Source organism: Halichoeres trimaculatus, unplaced genomic scaffold (assembly GCF_033239565.1).
Source record: "Halichoeres trimaculatus isolate MK-OKI-2021-1 unplaced genomic scaffold, fHalTri1.1 fHalTri1_scaffold_10, whole genome shotgun sequence".
Classification (NCBI taxonomy): domain Eukaryota; kingdom Metazoa; phylum Chordata; class Actinopteri; order Labriformes; family Labridae; genus Halichoeres; species Halichoeres trimaculatus.
Window position 1 is genome coordinate 28,147,408 of NW_027437187.1, and position 15,062 is coordinate 28,162,469.

The following is a 15,062-nucleotide window of genomic DNA, read 5'->3' on the forward strand; positions in this document are numbered from 1 at the left end:
GAAATGTGTTGTAATACATTTATTCATTAGTTTTGCAGTTTGCACCACATAATCTCACACCACAGGGAAATAACTTAAGGAGCAGGAGAAAAACACAGTAAGTACAGAGATAAAAGCCAGCGGTGCTGCTGCTTTGCCAAACATCAGTTTGTCACAAAGTGTAGCGACACATATTGCCACAAGAGGTCAGCCTTGACAAGCGACCACACTTTCACAACATTATGAGATCACACCTGAGCTGTTAATGGGATTATGATGAATTATGACATCAAGGTTTATTCACAGTGAGTCCAACTTTTTCAAACAAAGTCCAGGAGTGTTTTGCTTGGATCGTCAGTCAGATCCACAGTCATCCTCCTCCTTCACACTGTCCTCCACGGTCTTAATGAGAGGAGGGGATTTCCTCTTTCGCCTGTTGATGCAGAAGAAAAAGGTTATAAGATAAAATGTGACGCTGCTTTTAATGAAGAGGAACTGAGAAGCAGAATGTGAGTGGTCACCTCATCTCGTTCCTCAGTGTGCTTAGTTGGCCGTGAAGCTGCTCGTTGGCCTCGATCTGCTCATCCAGTTCCCTCTGCAGCTTCTTCTTTGCATGTTCCAGACGCTCGATCTCCTCCTCCGCCTCGTCCATCTGCCTCTTCGCCGTCTTCAGCCTCTGAGTCAGCTGCAGAGTTCACAAAAAAGTGACAAATTGAATCATGAGTCAAACTCTTGCTGCCACGACAACATAGGAACTTTTTGTTTTTAGTCCACCTGGTCTCTCTGGCTCTGCAGGTTGACGTGCTCCTCGTCAGACTGCATCTTCATCTCCTTCACTTTGCGCTCCAGCCGGCGGTTGGCTTGTTGAAGGTTGTTGTTGTCTCTGGGAGCGAGAAGGGACCAATAGATCACTTCACTACTGCAGCTTCCTGTAACTCAACACCTGGCTGGTGTGTTTCTGACCAGAGATACTCTCACTCTTACAACCGCGGGTAAAGTGATACGAGAGGAGAGGAGGGTCACTGCTACGCAGAAACCATGAACTATGAGATGGATCCACTACCCTGAATATTTCCAGAGTGTTGTCCAGCACTGGGAAACACAAACTCAGTTCATATCTGCTGTTTTCTCTTTCTACACCTCACCTCTCTTCTCCTTGCAGTCGCTCCTCCAGTTCCTGGATTCGGCTGTTCAGCTTGGAGACGAGTGAATCCTGGTTGGTCCTCTGTGATCCTTCCAGATGAGTCACTCGGCCCCTCAGGTCTTTATTCTGACACAGGAAATGAAAGATAGAAATGTCATTAATAATAACCGAAGGGGACTGCGGGCGTTTTGTGGATACTTGAAATGCTGCAAAGCAGTTTTTGTAATGACGGGGTTTCAGAGTACCGAGGTCTGAAAGTCAGTACCTGTCTCTCCAGGCTCATCTTGTCACACTCCAGGTCCTGTCTGATGGCTCTCTCCTGCATGAGCTCGTTCCTGATCTGATCCATCTGTTACACACCATAAAAGAACGAGGAGGCACAGTGTAAAGGGAAGTTATAAAGTGCATTAATACAAGTAAATACTTTAATGAAATCTACTCAAAGAAATTCTCCCCAACTCCTACATTTTAATAACGTTCAGCTGAACAAAAATCATCTACTGTCAAGTGTTTACCATCAAATCAACGATCAATACTAACTCATCTGCACATTTTCTGTCTTTTCTGTAGAGCTAGCAGAACAAGATGGCGGCCTCCACAGAGGGGACCCGCTCCTGTGTGGGTTTAAAAGACTCATCCTCAGTTAACAAACCCAAAAACTTTTTACATTCAGGTGATTATACCCTCATTCAAACATACTTGAGGATGTTTTTTTCCATTTGTACAGAGTCTGTTCCTCAATATGTCTAATAAAAAAACACACATCCTAGCTTTAATTGAAAGAGCACAAACGACCCAGCGCCCTCGAGTGGATGGCCCGGGTTCTGATCCAGCCTGTGTCCTGTTTCCTGCATGTCATTCCCCACCCTCACCCTGTTTCCTGCTCCATCCACTGTCCTGTCCTCTCTAACTGAAGGCATGAAAAGCCAAAAACAAAAAATAATAATTCTAGTCAGCTTCTCGTCACACATCAGATATCTACGATATGTTGATATGTCAGTTCTATAAATGTGAAATCAAATAATCAAAATAATTTAAAGCAGCCCCAGTTCAGCCCTTAAAAACAAGAGGCATCTTAAAGATGCTGTGAGGAGGATCTGTTTTAATTGCACTCCATTGCCACCTTGTGGCCCGGAGTCTCCGCACACTGTGGTAAATTACTTTTAGCGAGGTGTATGTTTGTTTTGGAGTTAAATGGAGATTGGATTGAAAGAATTTTTTTTTGTTCCAGACAACTTTTTACTGGGTACAGCGAGCCGAGGTAAGACATTTATCAGTACAGTTAGGTAGCTCTACGGTCAAGCAAACGCTGTAGCAGCAGGCTACATGTTAGCGACATCAGCAGCCCGGTGCTCCGACATATCTGTAGGCTAACGTGACAACAAGTAAACACTGTCAGTTTGTAAGTCGTTTAGTAGCTGATTATATTTAGCACAGCTGACAGCCCGGTGTTCTAGGACATGTCCGTAATGTATAACGTTAGTAAATCCTGGTTAGCTGTGTCCTGTCATCTACCAAGCAAAGCTAACGTAACCTCACTCTTCATTTTATTGATAGACTCTCAAGTTTGAACAGACCACTGCAGAATAACTGCTGACTGTGGGTTGGAATGAACATTATCACAAACAGCTTAGCCCCTGTGTTATAGAGTGATACAGCCTGAGCTAACAGCTAATTAGCCTTTAGCTCTGGCTGCTCTCCCATTTAGCTTTCTTCTGCTCTTCTGTCCTTTTTCTGTCTGACACTTAGGCTTTAGTGTCCACCATCACTACAAAATTAATCTTAGAAATTATTTTTAGCAGAAAAAAACACAGATCTCTGTGTTTTTACCTCTTCACACTACAAAACTTTGTCAGCCGGTGTGGTGTTGTGATAGAAACCTAGACGGGCCGTAAATTAATCTGGTCCTGGTCGTCCCAAACTGGAAGCTAAGAAGTAGCTACAAATATCCTGTTACCAGCAATATTGGTGCTGATAATCTCATTTTTAAGAGTAGATTACGATCAGGCATATATCTAGAAGGGAGACTTTTTCAAAATCACTTTCAAACTCCTCACAGCCCCTTCCAGAGAGGAACTTTCAACTTATGCTGATTTTGGTGCCCCTTGTGGACAAAGCAGTAGCTGTTCGGTCTTGTACATGTTAAAGTTTAACTTAAAAAAAAACAAAAATTGTGACTCTCCTTTTTCTAACTTTCATATACATGGCACATCTCTTTGTGTATCGTCAACAAAAAAAGTGAGTTAAATGTTTGAGCAGGATAACTGCAACTCTGTCAGTTGGTCACAGTATAACAGTTATGTTTATTAACGCTCCTTAAAGAAACCTACGGTTAATTTTGGTGCCCTTTGTAGTCGAACTTGACTTTTAGGAGATTTTTTTCCTGTATGTGTGCAAGTTGTGTTTTTCAAATTTTAACTGTAAATCGACAGTTAAATCTATTTAAAGTGTAAGAAAAGGGCTGTTGTTGCAGTGTGTTTTAACTTGGTATGACAGCATTTGCGGGATTTAAAAGCATTAAAAATGAAAAATAAATTAATAAATAATCCTTGGTGATGTCTCAAGAGGTCATGTTGGCTTCCGTAGACCACAAAGACACATCACTCTCTTCTTTAGCTTGTTTCAAACCCTCACAGGCACTCTGGGATAACCAGGATAAGCCACGTGGGAACAGAAGATCTCATTTGTTTTGGACATTTTCAAAGATAAATACGGGCTTAAACTTTGTTTGTCCTGCCTCTCGTGTTGACTGAAAACATGGTTGTGTCATATTAAAGGACACCACCTGATGAGGCTGACTTTCAGATTTAATGAAAAGTTTCCAGCTTATTTCTTTAAACGAGAGGAAATGTGGTCTGGTCTGAGCAGCGACGTCAGATCTAAAGGCTCAGCTCTCTAATAACATCCAGAGGCCCAGCGCAGGGAGTGTGAATAGCTGCTCACAATAGATTTCTGTTTTTTTTTTTTGTCTTTGCACTGCAACGAAAACAGTGTTTTGTGTCAATTAGTCTGCACTGTTTTGCTCCCATGAATGGTGGCCTACTTTACACACACACACACACACACACACACACACACACACACACATACGCTGAGGATGTGAGGCTCTGGTACCGGCATCAGACGTGATGAAACGTATATGAAGTCGGAGGAGCTCAGTGATTCAAAGTGGAGAAAGCAAAACAAACCTGTTTCACAGCCGGGCTGGGAAACACGGATCAGCAGCTTTCAGTGTCTGATGGGAAATCGGAGCTCTCGGGCTGAGATGTGTTTATAATGAAAACAAATGAAGAGCTGGGCCCTTCAGACTTAAGAAGGGGGATAATTCTGACTCTGTGTGAATGTTGAATCACACAAAAAGAGCTTTGGGTTTCAAAATAAAAGCACACACATACACACAGTGAGGAGTGAAACCTGCCTGATCTTTGGTTTTGTCTAATCTCTCCATGAGGCGATCGCCGCTGCTTCGCTCATCATTGAGATCCTCTTCCAGCTGACTGATGCGACCCTGAGAGGAAAGGGCACAGGAGAATGTGTCACTACCATCAAGTTAATCAAAAAAGAAAGTGTGCCGTTGTTAGAAAACAGACTAAAAAGAAATAACACCACAATAAACATCACAAATATGAAGATTTCATTCGTTGTTTGATTGATCTGGGTTCACAACTGTGGGCAGTATAAGACAGAGTGAAAAGAGACTCCTGAGAACAGCCAGACTGGTTCGATAACTTCGTAGAGCAAACAGGAGCTTCCTCGGTCCATTCACAGAGTCAACAGTGAGCACACTGGTATCACTGTGTCGTGTTTTGTCATCAGAAAGATAAACAGTGCTGAGCTGGGAGATCTTTCTGGCTCTTTTCAGCACCCTCATAGCTTTCAGGAACAAGTGAGTGCAAATACAGGCACCATGAGAAGCTAAACACTTTGTAACGTGATAACCTGAAGTGTGTCTGACTCTGAGCTGATTGAGAGGTCATCAATGATCAAGACTTGAGCCCTCTCATCTTTGCACACATATTAATAGAGGATTCAGGATTTTTTTCCATGTCTTTTTTCATCATCTCTGCATTTAAAGTGGGTCATTCATTTGTATGGTTCATTTTTTGGTCATGGACACCAAACTGGTTTTGTCTTCAATGATATTTTTACTATTTTTGCTCCTGTGTTTGTCTGGAGATCCTACATGTTACCATGGCCTCACTGTTTACATGTGGAATCAGCTGTTAGCAGTCTGTAGCATGTCAATGCTAAGTGGTGCAAGGCCTGATGTCTTCCCACAAGGTGAGGAGAAGGAGGTGAGGACGATGTGCTGGTTTTCTCAGGTGTGAGCTAAGAAGTGACGGTATCGACCTGTCCGTCCATCCATCGTTATTGGGAACATAAGATCTATCTCCAATAAGATGGACGAGCTAGCTGTGCTAACTCAGCAATAGGGGGAATACCAGCAGGCAGAGTAGCATCATGCTATTCACAGACATGGCTAACAGAGGTAACATCAGACACCAACGCCATGTTGGAAGAACTCCACCTGCTGTGAGCAGACAGGACACAGGAGATAGAGACTGAACAGACTGCTGAAGAAGCTCAGTCCTGGACCCTGTGGAGGTGGAGGCTGGCTGAACTGGACAATGATGGTCGAGCTGTCATCATCTATCTTGTTATGGACCTTTTTGCACTTTTCATACACTTTCTTACTTTTGTTCTCTTGATCTGCTGCGACTCCTCCTGAATTTCCCCTCTGGGATAAATAAAGTATTTTCTATTCTATTTAAATGGGCTGTATAAGGATTAGGATCTTTTGTTTTTGTATTCGAGAAATAAGATACTGGAAGGTTTTTGGGTGTTTTCTTTGTGTTATGGTTCCACAACCCATTGTTTACCTCCATCAGCCTGACCTGCCGCTCCCTCTCCCCCACCGTGGCAGCGTTCCTCTCCTCCAGCTCCTCCACCCTCTGCTCCAGCTGCTGGCCCCTAAGCTGGGCCTCCTGCAGCTCCCTGAGACACCTCCGCAGATCATCCTCCAGAGGAAGCAGCTGGACACAGATCAGAGCGCAGAGTAAACACAAGCTGTCAGATAAGGTGTATCATGCAGTGCCTGTCATAAAGGAATGGTGAATTCATCACACGGTTTTAAAAAGTACACAAGTCTGTTATCATTTCTGAGATTACTTTTTATGTTTCTGTTCAAGCTCATGCAAGAGAACCCCAAACAAAAAAATCTTGTGAGCTCTAGGTCAAACGAAAAATATCATAACATTCTTCTTTTCCATACTGGGTTGACTTTTTATCGGTGACTAAGACATTTGCAGCCACGCAGCAATGAATCAGAAAGACAATGAGCACCACACCTCTTCCTGCAGTTTTTTGGCAGCCTGTCGGGTTTTCTCCAGCTCTGCTCCCTTTTCCTGCAGCTGTCTCCGCAGCTCGTCTAACTCCCTCTGATTCCTCTCTCTGGCCTCATCGACCTGGTTCTGGAGCACATCTGTAGACGCCTCACACTCCTCCATGATGCTGTTCATCTACTCACAGAAATAGGTAAACAACTCTGGGTGTATTAAACTTTACACTCATGATAGGTATCAGCTGTTTTTGTTTTAGGCACACATATTTAGTACATTTCTCCCATAATTCATTGAGATACACGTCTCACCTTTCTCTGCAGTTGCTCCACAGCCCTGTCTTGCATCCTCCTCTCATCCTCCAGCTCCGTTTTAATCCTCCACAGCTCCTCTGTTTGTTTCTTCTCCTCCTTTAGTTTCTCCTTCAGCTCCCTGTGCTCATGGTTTAGTTTTGTTAGCTTACCCTGGAAATCAAAACAAACAAGAGGAGGTGGAAAGAGTAAGATATATCCAAGGCCTCAACCACAACATAAACAAAAACAAAACCTCACTTTTACCTGCACTTCTTCCAAGCGAGAAAGCAGAGACTGGTTGGACTGACACATCTCCTCCTCGTTCCTCCTCACGTCTCGCAGCGCCTCCTCAAGCTGCTGCTTCTCCCTCTTCAGAACAAGAGAAACATGAGTTCACACAAAGATCGCACCAGGAGGGAAGTATTCTTAATTCTAAATGTTTTTTTTATTCCTACCTCAAGCTGCTTTGCCCTCTGCTCCAGCATCCTCTCTGTAGTTTTGCAATCCTGGATCATCAGATTCAGCTGATCCACCTTGTTATTCTGGTCCTGCACTTTTACTCTCAGCTGATCCCTCTCCTGGTTCAGCTCCTTCAGCTGCACCTTAGCTGCACCCCTCTCCTCCTCTACCTCCACCTTCTTCTGACCCAGCAAAGCATTGCTCTGGAGTTCAGGATGGAATAATTAGAGGTGAATATGAAAGGTGAAATAGAAAAAAGAGCAGAAATGTCTCATCCATTACCTCTTTCGCCTGCCCTAAATCCCTGAGCAGCTTTTCAATCTCACTCTCATATTCCTCTTTCAGAGCTGCCATGTAGCTATCATGAGTCTCCACTTCCTCTTTGAGAGCCCCCTTCAGGGCAGTAAGCTCCCTCTCTCTGTGGTGCAGCACCTCCTCCTGTTCCTCCTTCACCTGCAGCATCTCCTGAAAGTCCATACGTAGTTGTGCCATGTCCTAAAAGACATCGAACAAAACAAATCATTACTACCATGAGGCCTGTAAAAGAGCCATACAGCTGCTGCTGGTTTGTGGAGCTTTTCTTGCTCATGTGGTTTCATTTACCTTCAGAAGAACTTCTGTCTCTGTGTTTATCACCTCAGCCTTTGTAGCGTGGTCCAGCTCATCGTGCATCTCAGAGAGCTGCTGCTGAAGGTCTTTCATCTCCGACTTAGCTCTCTCCCTCTCAGCCTTCATCTGTGTCAGTCTGACAATGTGCACAAAATGTCAGCGTAGACAGATATATATTGTTTTTCATTCATCATATCAAGAAAACAGCCTCTTAGCTTTGGCTTTAAGTATTCAGTAAGGTTCTTGGCTGGAGTAGATAACAGGAAGGCATCTGCAGACTTAATCCAAATGGAATCTGACTCTTCTTTCGGTCAAATGACCTTCATCGGATCATCACAGTTCATTTACCTGACCTGAAAGTATGAGCAGGAGCTCAGAAAAAAAAAGAGTAGCATGGCATTGAACTTAAGTCTTGTTAGTATAAAGCTACTCTGAAAGCGCCGCCCATGGAAAAAGTTAACTTTTATATTTTGAGCTTCAATAAGTTGTGACTTTGCTGAAAAAATAATTACATAACAGAAAAAGTCTTTTTTTAAATATAAATATATTCTTAATTTTTTTCACTTGGAACAGTTGGACAAAAAGATTTAGAACAAGACTTTTTATACTAACCCATATATTACAGCTAAAGCCAGCTGCTTTTAGCTAACCTAGCATAACATCTCAACAAAGGCAGCTAGCTTTGCAGTCAAATAGTAACAAAAAAACACAAACATTACAAACTCTACCTACTAACTTAGATTTTAAATAACCTTTTTCATTACCAAAGACAAAAAAATGTGAAGTCTTAATTAGCTCCTGTGAATTACAGAACCTAAAAACAGCTAGCAAAGGCTTGGCTAATTTGCTAGCTGCTGCCAGTCCCTCTCCCTAAGCCAACTGAAGGAATATTCTGCTTATTTGAAGAATAAAGACACAAAGTGGTAACTAACCTTTTATCTAGTGCTTGGAAATAAAACAAAAAGTGAATTTGAAATGTAGCTGAGGTATATCTTAAACTAAAGACTTCTAAGATGCTAAATGAGAATTTCCTTAAACCTTAATGCCTACAAAAATTAAAAGAAAGACCAACAGAGGAGTTGCAGAACCTAAAAAACAGCTAGCTAAGCCTCAGCTAATTTGCTAGCTGCTGCCAGTCTGTCTTTCTAAGCCAACTGAAAGAGTATTTTGCTTAATTGAAGAATTAAGACACACAGTGGTTCCTAACCTTTCATCTAGCACTTGGAAATAAAAAAAGAATTTGAAATGTTGTTTAGGTATATCTTAAACTTAGATACTTCTAAGGTGCTAAATTAGCATTTCCTTAAACCGTAATGGTTAAAGAATAAAAAGAAAGACAAACAAACTTTGGCTCTAACTCCTTTAGCTACTTTTATCCTGACAAAATATGGATATCAAAGGTAGTAAGTGAGTATTTTTTGGTTGTGCTCCATGATTTCTAAAAACAAAAGCTGTAGCTTCTGCTCTGCTAATACGCCAGTAGCTCTTGTCTGTTTTCTGTGTTCTAGCTAAGCTAACTTACTGTTTCAGCCTCATATACGGATGTAAAAATGACATCAAACTTTCACATCTAACCATTTGCAGGTTTTTGATGTTTAGCTCTTTTGTAGTGAGATGTTGTGAATAGATATCTATTCACAGCTAAGCTAGGCCTCAACTAAAGCAGAAGCTCCTCAAATTTTAAGCCCAACAACTCCCAAAATAACTGTGCAAGACTCCCACTGTGGGGATACATTGATACAAACTTAAAATCAAAGAAAAACACACAAAATCAGATATTAGATTTAGCTTACCTGTTTAAAATTTAACTCCTGATGTGCAATTATTGCTGCCTTAAGGGTCATGTGGCATCAGTGAAATGTGTAAAACATCAATGAAATGTTTTCTGTCTGCATGGTTTCATATGACGTTACACCCTTTATTTAGTTTATAATTTTATAGTAATGTATAATAATGAAATATCCATTTGTAAATAGTTTTTGATTAACAGATCAGCAAATCAGAGCTCACAATCTTATAAGAGTCAAACTTTCATAATGCAAAAGTTTGATCAGAGATCTTATTTTTCATATTTTTATTCTTTTTTTTCTTCGAGCAATTTTTTAGTTTCGGCCCCCTGAAGCTGTCAAAATTCTACTTCTTCATCCAGCACCATTCATACTGGATGCTTTATAAACTAATAGTAAATGTAACATCCTCACTCCTGTTTTGTGGACTGAAGCGCTGCCTCCACCTCGGTCAGTTTGTCCCTGAGTTTGTAAAGCTCTTCATGGCTCTTGGCCAGCTCCTCCTGAAGTTTCTTCTTCTCCGCCCTTGCTTTTTCACAAGCTAAAGCCAGAGTTTTCTCATTCTGCAGGCAACAACAGAGAGGGAACATCGTCACTTACATTATAAAATCATTATGAAAAGGAAGTGAGTGTTTCAGGGGAGACAGAGCAGGATGAAACGGTACTTAACCTTAATCTCTGTTTCCAGTTTTTGCTTTAACACAGACACTTCTGTCTCCAGTGTGGCTTGTTTGTCCTGCAAAAGCTTCATCTCAGCCAAGTAGTCCTAAATATGAGACAAAGGGTGTTAAACAATATCAGTGTGAAGGTCAGACGAGTACATGTTGGGATCAACAGTGGCAAATATTTTATCCAAACACACTTTGTCCTCCTCCACATTGTGAGCAGCCTTCCACTTGAGCTTGTTGACCCTTTCAAGCAGCAGGTTGACTTTCTTCTGAGTGGTGGAGTCGTCATCAGTCGTCCTAAAAAGCGACACAGATACTCAACAAACGCCATCGTAATGAAATAGTAAAATGAAAGTGTGTAGTGCATGTTTCTCAAGGTTGAATTTTGGAGCTTAGAAGGAAAACTGGACCAGGAATGCAGGAAATTATTCCTCTGAGTCAGCAAACACAAATATGCACCAATGGATCTTAAAAAATTCAGTGTGAAGAAGTTATTTTATCAGTGGAAACGAGAACATGCCCGGCATTCCTGAGTGCAGCATGAGCACACACAGCTGGAGCAGCAGCCCCCTTATCTGAGCACAAAACATGATCACAACCACCAGCTAATCACCTAAAGTGGCTGCAAGGGAACACTAAATCAACAGGGGTGTAGGAAAGTGTGTTTACATAGGAACTTAAGGTGAAAGTGTGAAAACAACCTCGGATATCTTTGGGAGTATGCTTTTTCACTTTTAATAAGATGGATACCAATCCCATACATTAACGGTAAATTAAAAGCCACGCCTCTGAGCAGCCCTCACCCGTCCTGGAGATACGTGAAGAGCATTTGTCGTGTCGTGTCTTCAGTTGAGTCCACAGTGACCTCTTGCTGTCCTTTCAGAAGGTCAGGAGTCACCTGGTGAGGGAATATACGGCAATAAATACACCCTTTACAGATAAAAACTACGTCCTGGTAAATGTCTCCGTACCTGTGCGTCTCTTTCATCAGAGTCATCCGTCTGGTCACTGCAGGATGTAGAGAGGGACGGTTTCTCTGCTCTGTGAAGCAGTCTCACAGCCTGTGGAGGTAACATCTCTTTTCCATTTTGACTCACAAGCGGCGTGCTGGGTTTGTTCTCCTCCCTCCTGCTCCCCAAAGAAGGCTCCCCGCTGAGGAGTCGAGCTCTTGCTGACCCCGGAGGATACATCCCGCTTGGAGTCTCGCCCCTGACACCTTTCAAAGAGGAGGTTCTGCTGGAGGAAGAGGAGGAGGAGGACTCAGATGTTCGGCTGCTGTCCACGCTGCGTGACCTTCGACACTGCTCTGGGTCCAACCTGTTCCTCGGGCCTCCTCTTCCTCTGCGCTGGTTGGTGTTGAACTGGCTTATTAGCTTCCCTACAGACATAATGGAGTCTGTGTCCACAGTGTTCGGGCTCCGTGCAGGGAGCTGTCGACTTGAAGGCGGCACTTTGATCTGAGCTGTGTCCCTCTGGTCTCCCTCTGGGCCTTCAGCAGGCAAAGGGATCCTGGGTTTAGGGGACTGGGTGTTTGGGTGTGCAGGACGAGGGTCTGAACCTTTAGGAGGGATGACTAAGTTTAGGTTGTTACTCTCAGGGTCGTACGGCTGCAGAATCTCTGGATGTTTCTGATAATGAAAACCTGAGGAGCTAGCAGTCCGCTGTGACTCACATGGGGAGTCCACAGTCCTCCTAGTCATGCCTGGGTTGTACCCTGCTTGGTGAGTGATCACAGAGATATCCCGGTGGCTCTCCTGGCCAGAACTGTTCAGAACCACAAAGGGCTGACCTTTGAACCCCTGGACCTGGACCCTGACTCCGAACACGCCGTCCTGACTGCCTCTGGGGCTGTGTGGCTGCATGTAGCTCCTCTGCACCCTGACATCTGGAGAGCTGATGAGTCGCTGCGACTCCATCTTGAATCAACAGGTGAACTAAAGAAAGAACAGACCTGCACGTTAGCCAACAAACCTGAAGAAGAGCGTCCTGTGTGGGAGTGTAAGTTTGTCAAGCTGAGGTTACTGTTTACACAACATAGGCGCGAGGTTAGAGCCACACCGGGACACAATGACAGACAGACGGCCGTGCAGCTCCTCACACAGCTGCACTCTGCACTCAGTAAAAGAGCGAATAAATGGAGACTGACAAGAGCCTGATAATGCTGTGCAATGAAAACAGCTCCTTGTGTGTGCTCATGACAGAGTGCTATTGTACAGCGGAGACAACTGCATGACGACTGCAGCCCAACGAGGTCTCCGAGGTGTCGTCATCCACTTCATTGTGTGACACTTGAGGAAAATGTGCCACTGTGAGGCTGAAACACTGCAGGGGCTGTGCAGCAGATAAAATGGTATCATCTGAAGAGCGTTGCATTGAGTTTAAGTGTCTTATCAATTACAGACAAATGGAAGCTTATTCAGAAAAGGATAAACTTATTTCTAACAAAGGGCTTTTGTTCTGAAAGAGTGAAAAATTTACTCATACTTTGAAGATACGTTGTAGCTCATCATTAAAAGTGAAGTCACAGACTCTTTGCATAATAAAGTGAGAAATGTAGTTAAAAACATGAATTGTGGTTTAGTACTTAAGTCTTAAAGTGTAAAACTAAAGATACCAGGTTTGATATCACATAAAACAGGATGAATCAGGAAACATCCGCACTTGGAAAAATCCCTTTCCTGCATGATAGCTGCTTTGTTCTGCCAGGAATCTCATCATGTCAAACAGGGATTTTCCATGACCTGAAAGTTTGAGCTGCATATAAAAGTCAACTGTTTGATTTTCAGAAGATTAGCGACAAACGCTATAAATATTTAATTTACCTTTTGTGACACGTGCTCCCCTCTTTTTGTGTATTCCTCGTGTTTATCTATCTTGTGATTTATATTGAATTTCTACAAGTCCTTTGTCTTATTCTGTGTCATTCTTGCCGGGCAGTTCCCATTTTTTAATTTTCTTACCAATGTTAATTTACCCTCTAACTATGTAGTCTCTGGATGTTCTCAGTTTGGCTAGTCCTCTCGTCTCGTCTCATGTCACGTCATGTTTTGTGCTCAGGTAAAAGTAAAGGACTTTTGGATTTGGTAATAAAGACTTCACAGGAACTAAAGGGTAACAACGTGTAATTTTGATCAGATTTTCTTGCAAGAAACTGCCTGAAAATGATTTTTCAATCCTTTAAATGTGGATGTTTCCTGCTCTATGGTGTTTTAAATGATATTTAACTGGGTGTCTATGGGTTCGCACAAATAAATAAATCATGTGAAGACACAAACTTTGGCTCTAAGTTAGTAGGGTTGAAATTTATTGCATTTTAATTTTATTTTTTGTGAAACCAAACTAAAACAAATGCTCTGTTCTGTCAGGAATCTTATCATGATAAAAATGGATTTCCCACATCCTGAAACCTGGAGACGAATGTTTTACTCAAATACTCAATGTACTCAAATATTTGAGACTTGGATGATTAGCAACCAACACTTTCCCTATTTGATTAACCTTCTGATCAGTTTCTCTTGCAAAGAATGGCAAAAAATGTGGATGTTTTCTGCTCTATCATGTTTTATATGACATTAAAACTTGGTACCTGTGGGTTTGCATCATCTAAATAGGACTTGAAGACACAAACTTGGGCTCAGAGGAAGCAGGATTGACCCATTTTCTACATCTTCTCATGAAAAGATTGCGATTTGCCAACTTAAAATGTGGTTTAATTTCCACTATACTTTTTCTATAAAGAAAAAAAAATCACAGTTTTACAAAAATGTCATGATGAGAGGTAGAAAACATTTGATTCCAACTTTATTCACAACAGTGTGTATTACCTCTAACTTCTTGATCACTCAATCCTTTTAAAATGACTTTTGATAACAAGTTTTTGTTTATTTATTTTTTCATTTTTTAACCTATAATAACCAAAACAAATCGTTGCGGTTTCCTACATAGTTTTAAAAGTAAGACGTTGACCACAAACTAACCAAAAGCAGCATTTTATCAACACCTGGTCACTCTGAATATAATCCCCAAGTCACAAATGGAAACTTTTATCAACTGTGCTGCATGACAGGGTTAATACCGAAATAAAGTTTAGTGACAGTTTTACTCTAATATCATATAAACTTACAGGTTTTAATTTTCAGCATTCACTTTGCTTTTTAAGTTGATAGACACAGACTAGACTCTGTCAGTGACTGGAGTCCAGGTTGTGGAAATGAGTTGCTGCGGATCTGCGTTTATCCGGTTTGACTTCATGAACTTCACTTCACCTCACACACCGTTAACCACACACCTTAAAACAAACAGTCTGGAGAAGTACACAGGTCGCGTAGTATCAGGGAACCCCGTTCAATGAATGTAGAGGACACAAATTGACAGATAAAGAGGAGATGAGTGAAATCAGGTAAAAGTTCGGAATGATCCTTTAAATCGCTACCAAACACCAACACAGGCTGACAGTGTAACAGCGTTTAAAATACCGTAACAAGACAAAAATATTAGCAACAAAGTTATCGATCAGAGATGAAACTTACCCACGGCTCTGAGAGGAGTCCGAGAGTTGTACTGAGTCTTCCTCCTCCTCCTCCTCCTCCTCCTCTCTATCCTGCCTCCGCCCGGACACAAACTCAGAGAGGCGTTCACTGCCTGCTCCGAGCAACAGATTCAAACCATATGCCTGACAAAGCTCAAATGATGTCATATCTTAAGACTGGAAACTAATAATGATTTGAGCATTGGGGACATAAATTAAACTGCAGTTTTCTAAATCTTAGGGTCTGATCTGTGAA

General features: G+C 42.1%; 1 protein-coding gene across 3 annotated transcripts; it reads right to left on the reverse strand.

Annotated features, from left to right (window-relative positions):
* Nucleotides 1–73: 73 nt before the first annotated feature.
* LOC141796279 (cingulin-like protein 1) lies at nt 74–14,887 on the reverse strand. 3 transcript variants are annotated; one of them, XM_074677305.1, is made up of 19 exons: nt 14,808–14,887; nt 11,250–12,212; nt 11,082–11,149; nt 10,473–10,575; nt 10,281–10,376; nt 10,025–10,173; nt 7,818–7,959; nt 7,497–7,709; nt 7,211–7,417; nt 7,020–7,124; nt 6,774–6,926; nt 6,472–6,642; nt 6,004–6,156; nt 4,542–4,631; nt 1,389–1,472; nt 1,125–1,249; nt 754–862; nt 501–664; nt 74–412 (listed from the first exon to the last, which is right to left on the reverse strand). In XM_074677305.1, exons 2-19 carry the CDS (start codon nt 12,192–12,194, stop codon nt 334–336), a joined length of 3,156 nt encoding a protein of 1,051 aa, XP_074533406.1. In that variant the 5' UTR covers nt 12,195–12,212; nt 14,808–14,887; the 3' UTR covers nt 74–333. The 3 variants fall into 3 exon arrangements, with proteins under 3 accessions (XP_074533406.1, XP_074533404.1, XP_074533405.1); XM_074677303.1 differs by having other exon boundaries at nt 11,082–11,176; XM_074677304.1 differs by lacking the exon at nt 14,808–14,887 and adding an exon at nt 14,402–14,569 and having other exon boundaries at nt 11,082–11,176.
* Nucleotides 14,888–15,062: the final 175 nt, after the last annotated feature.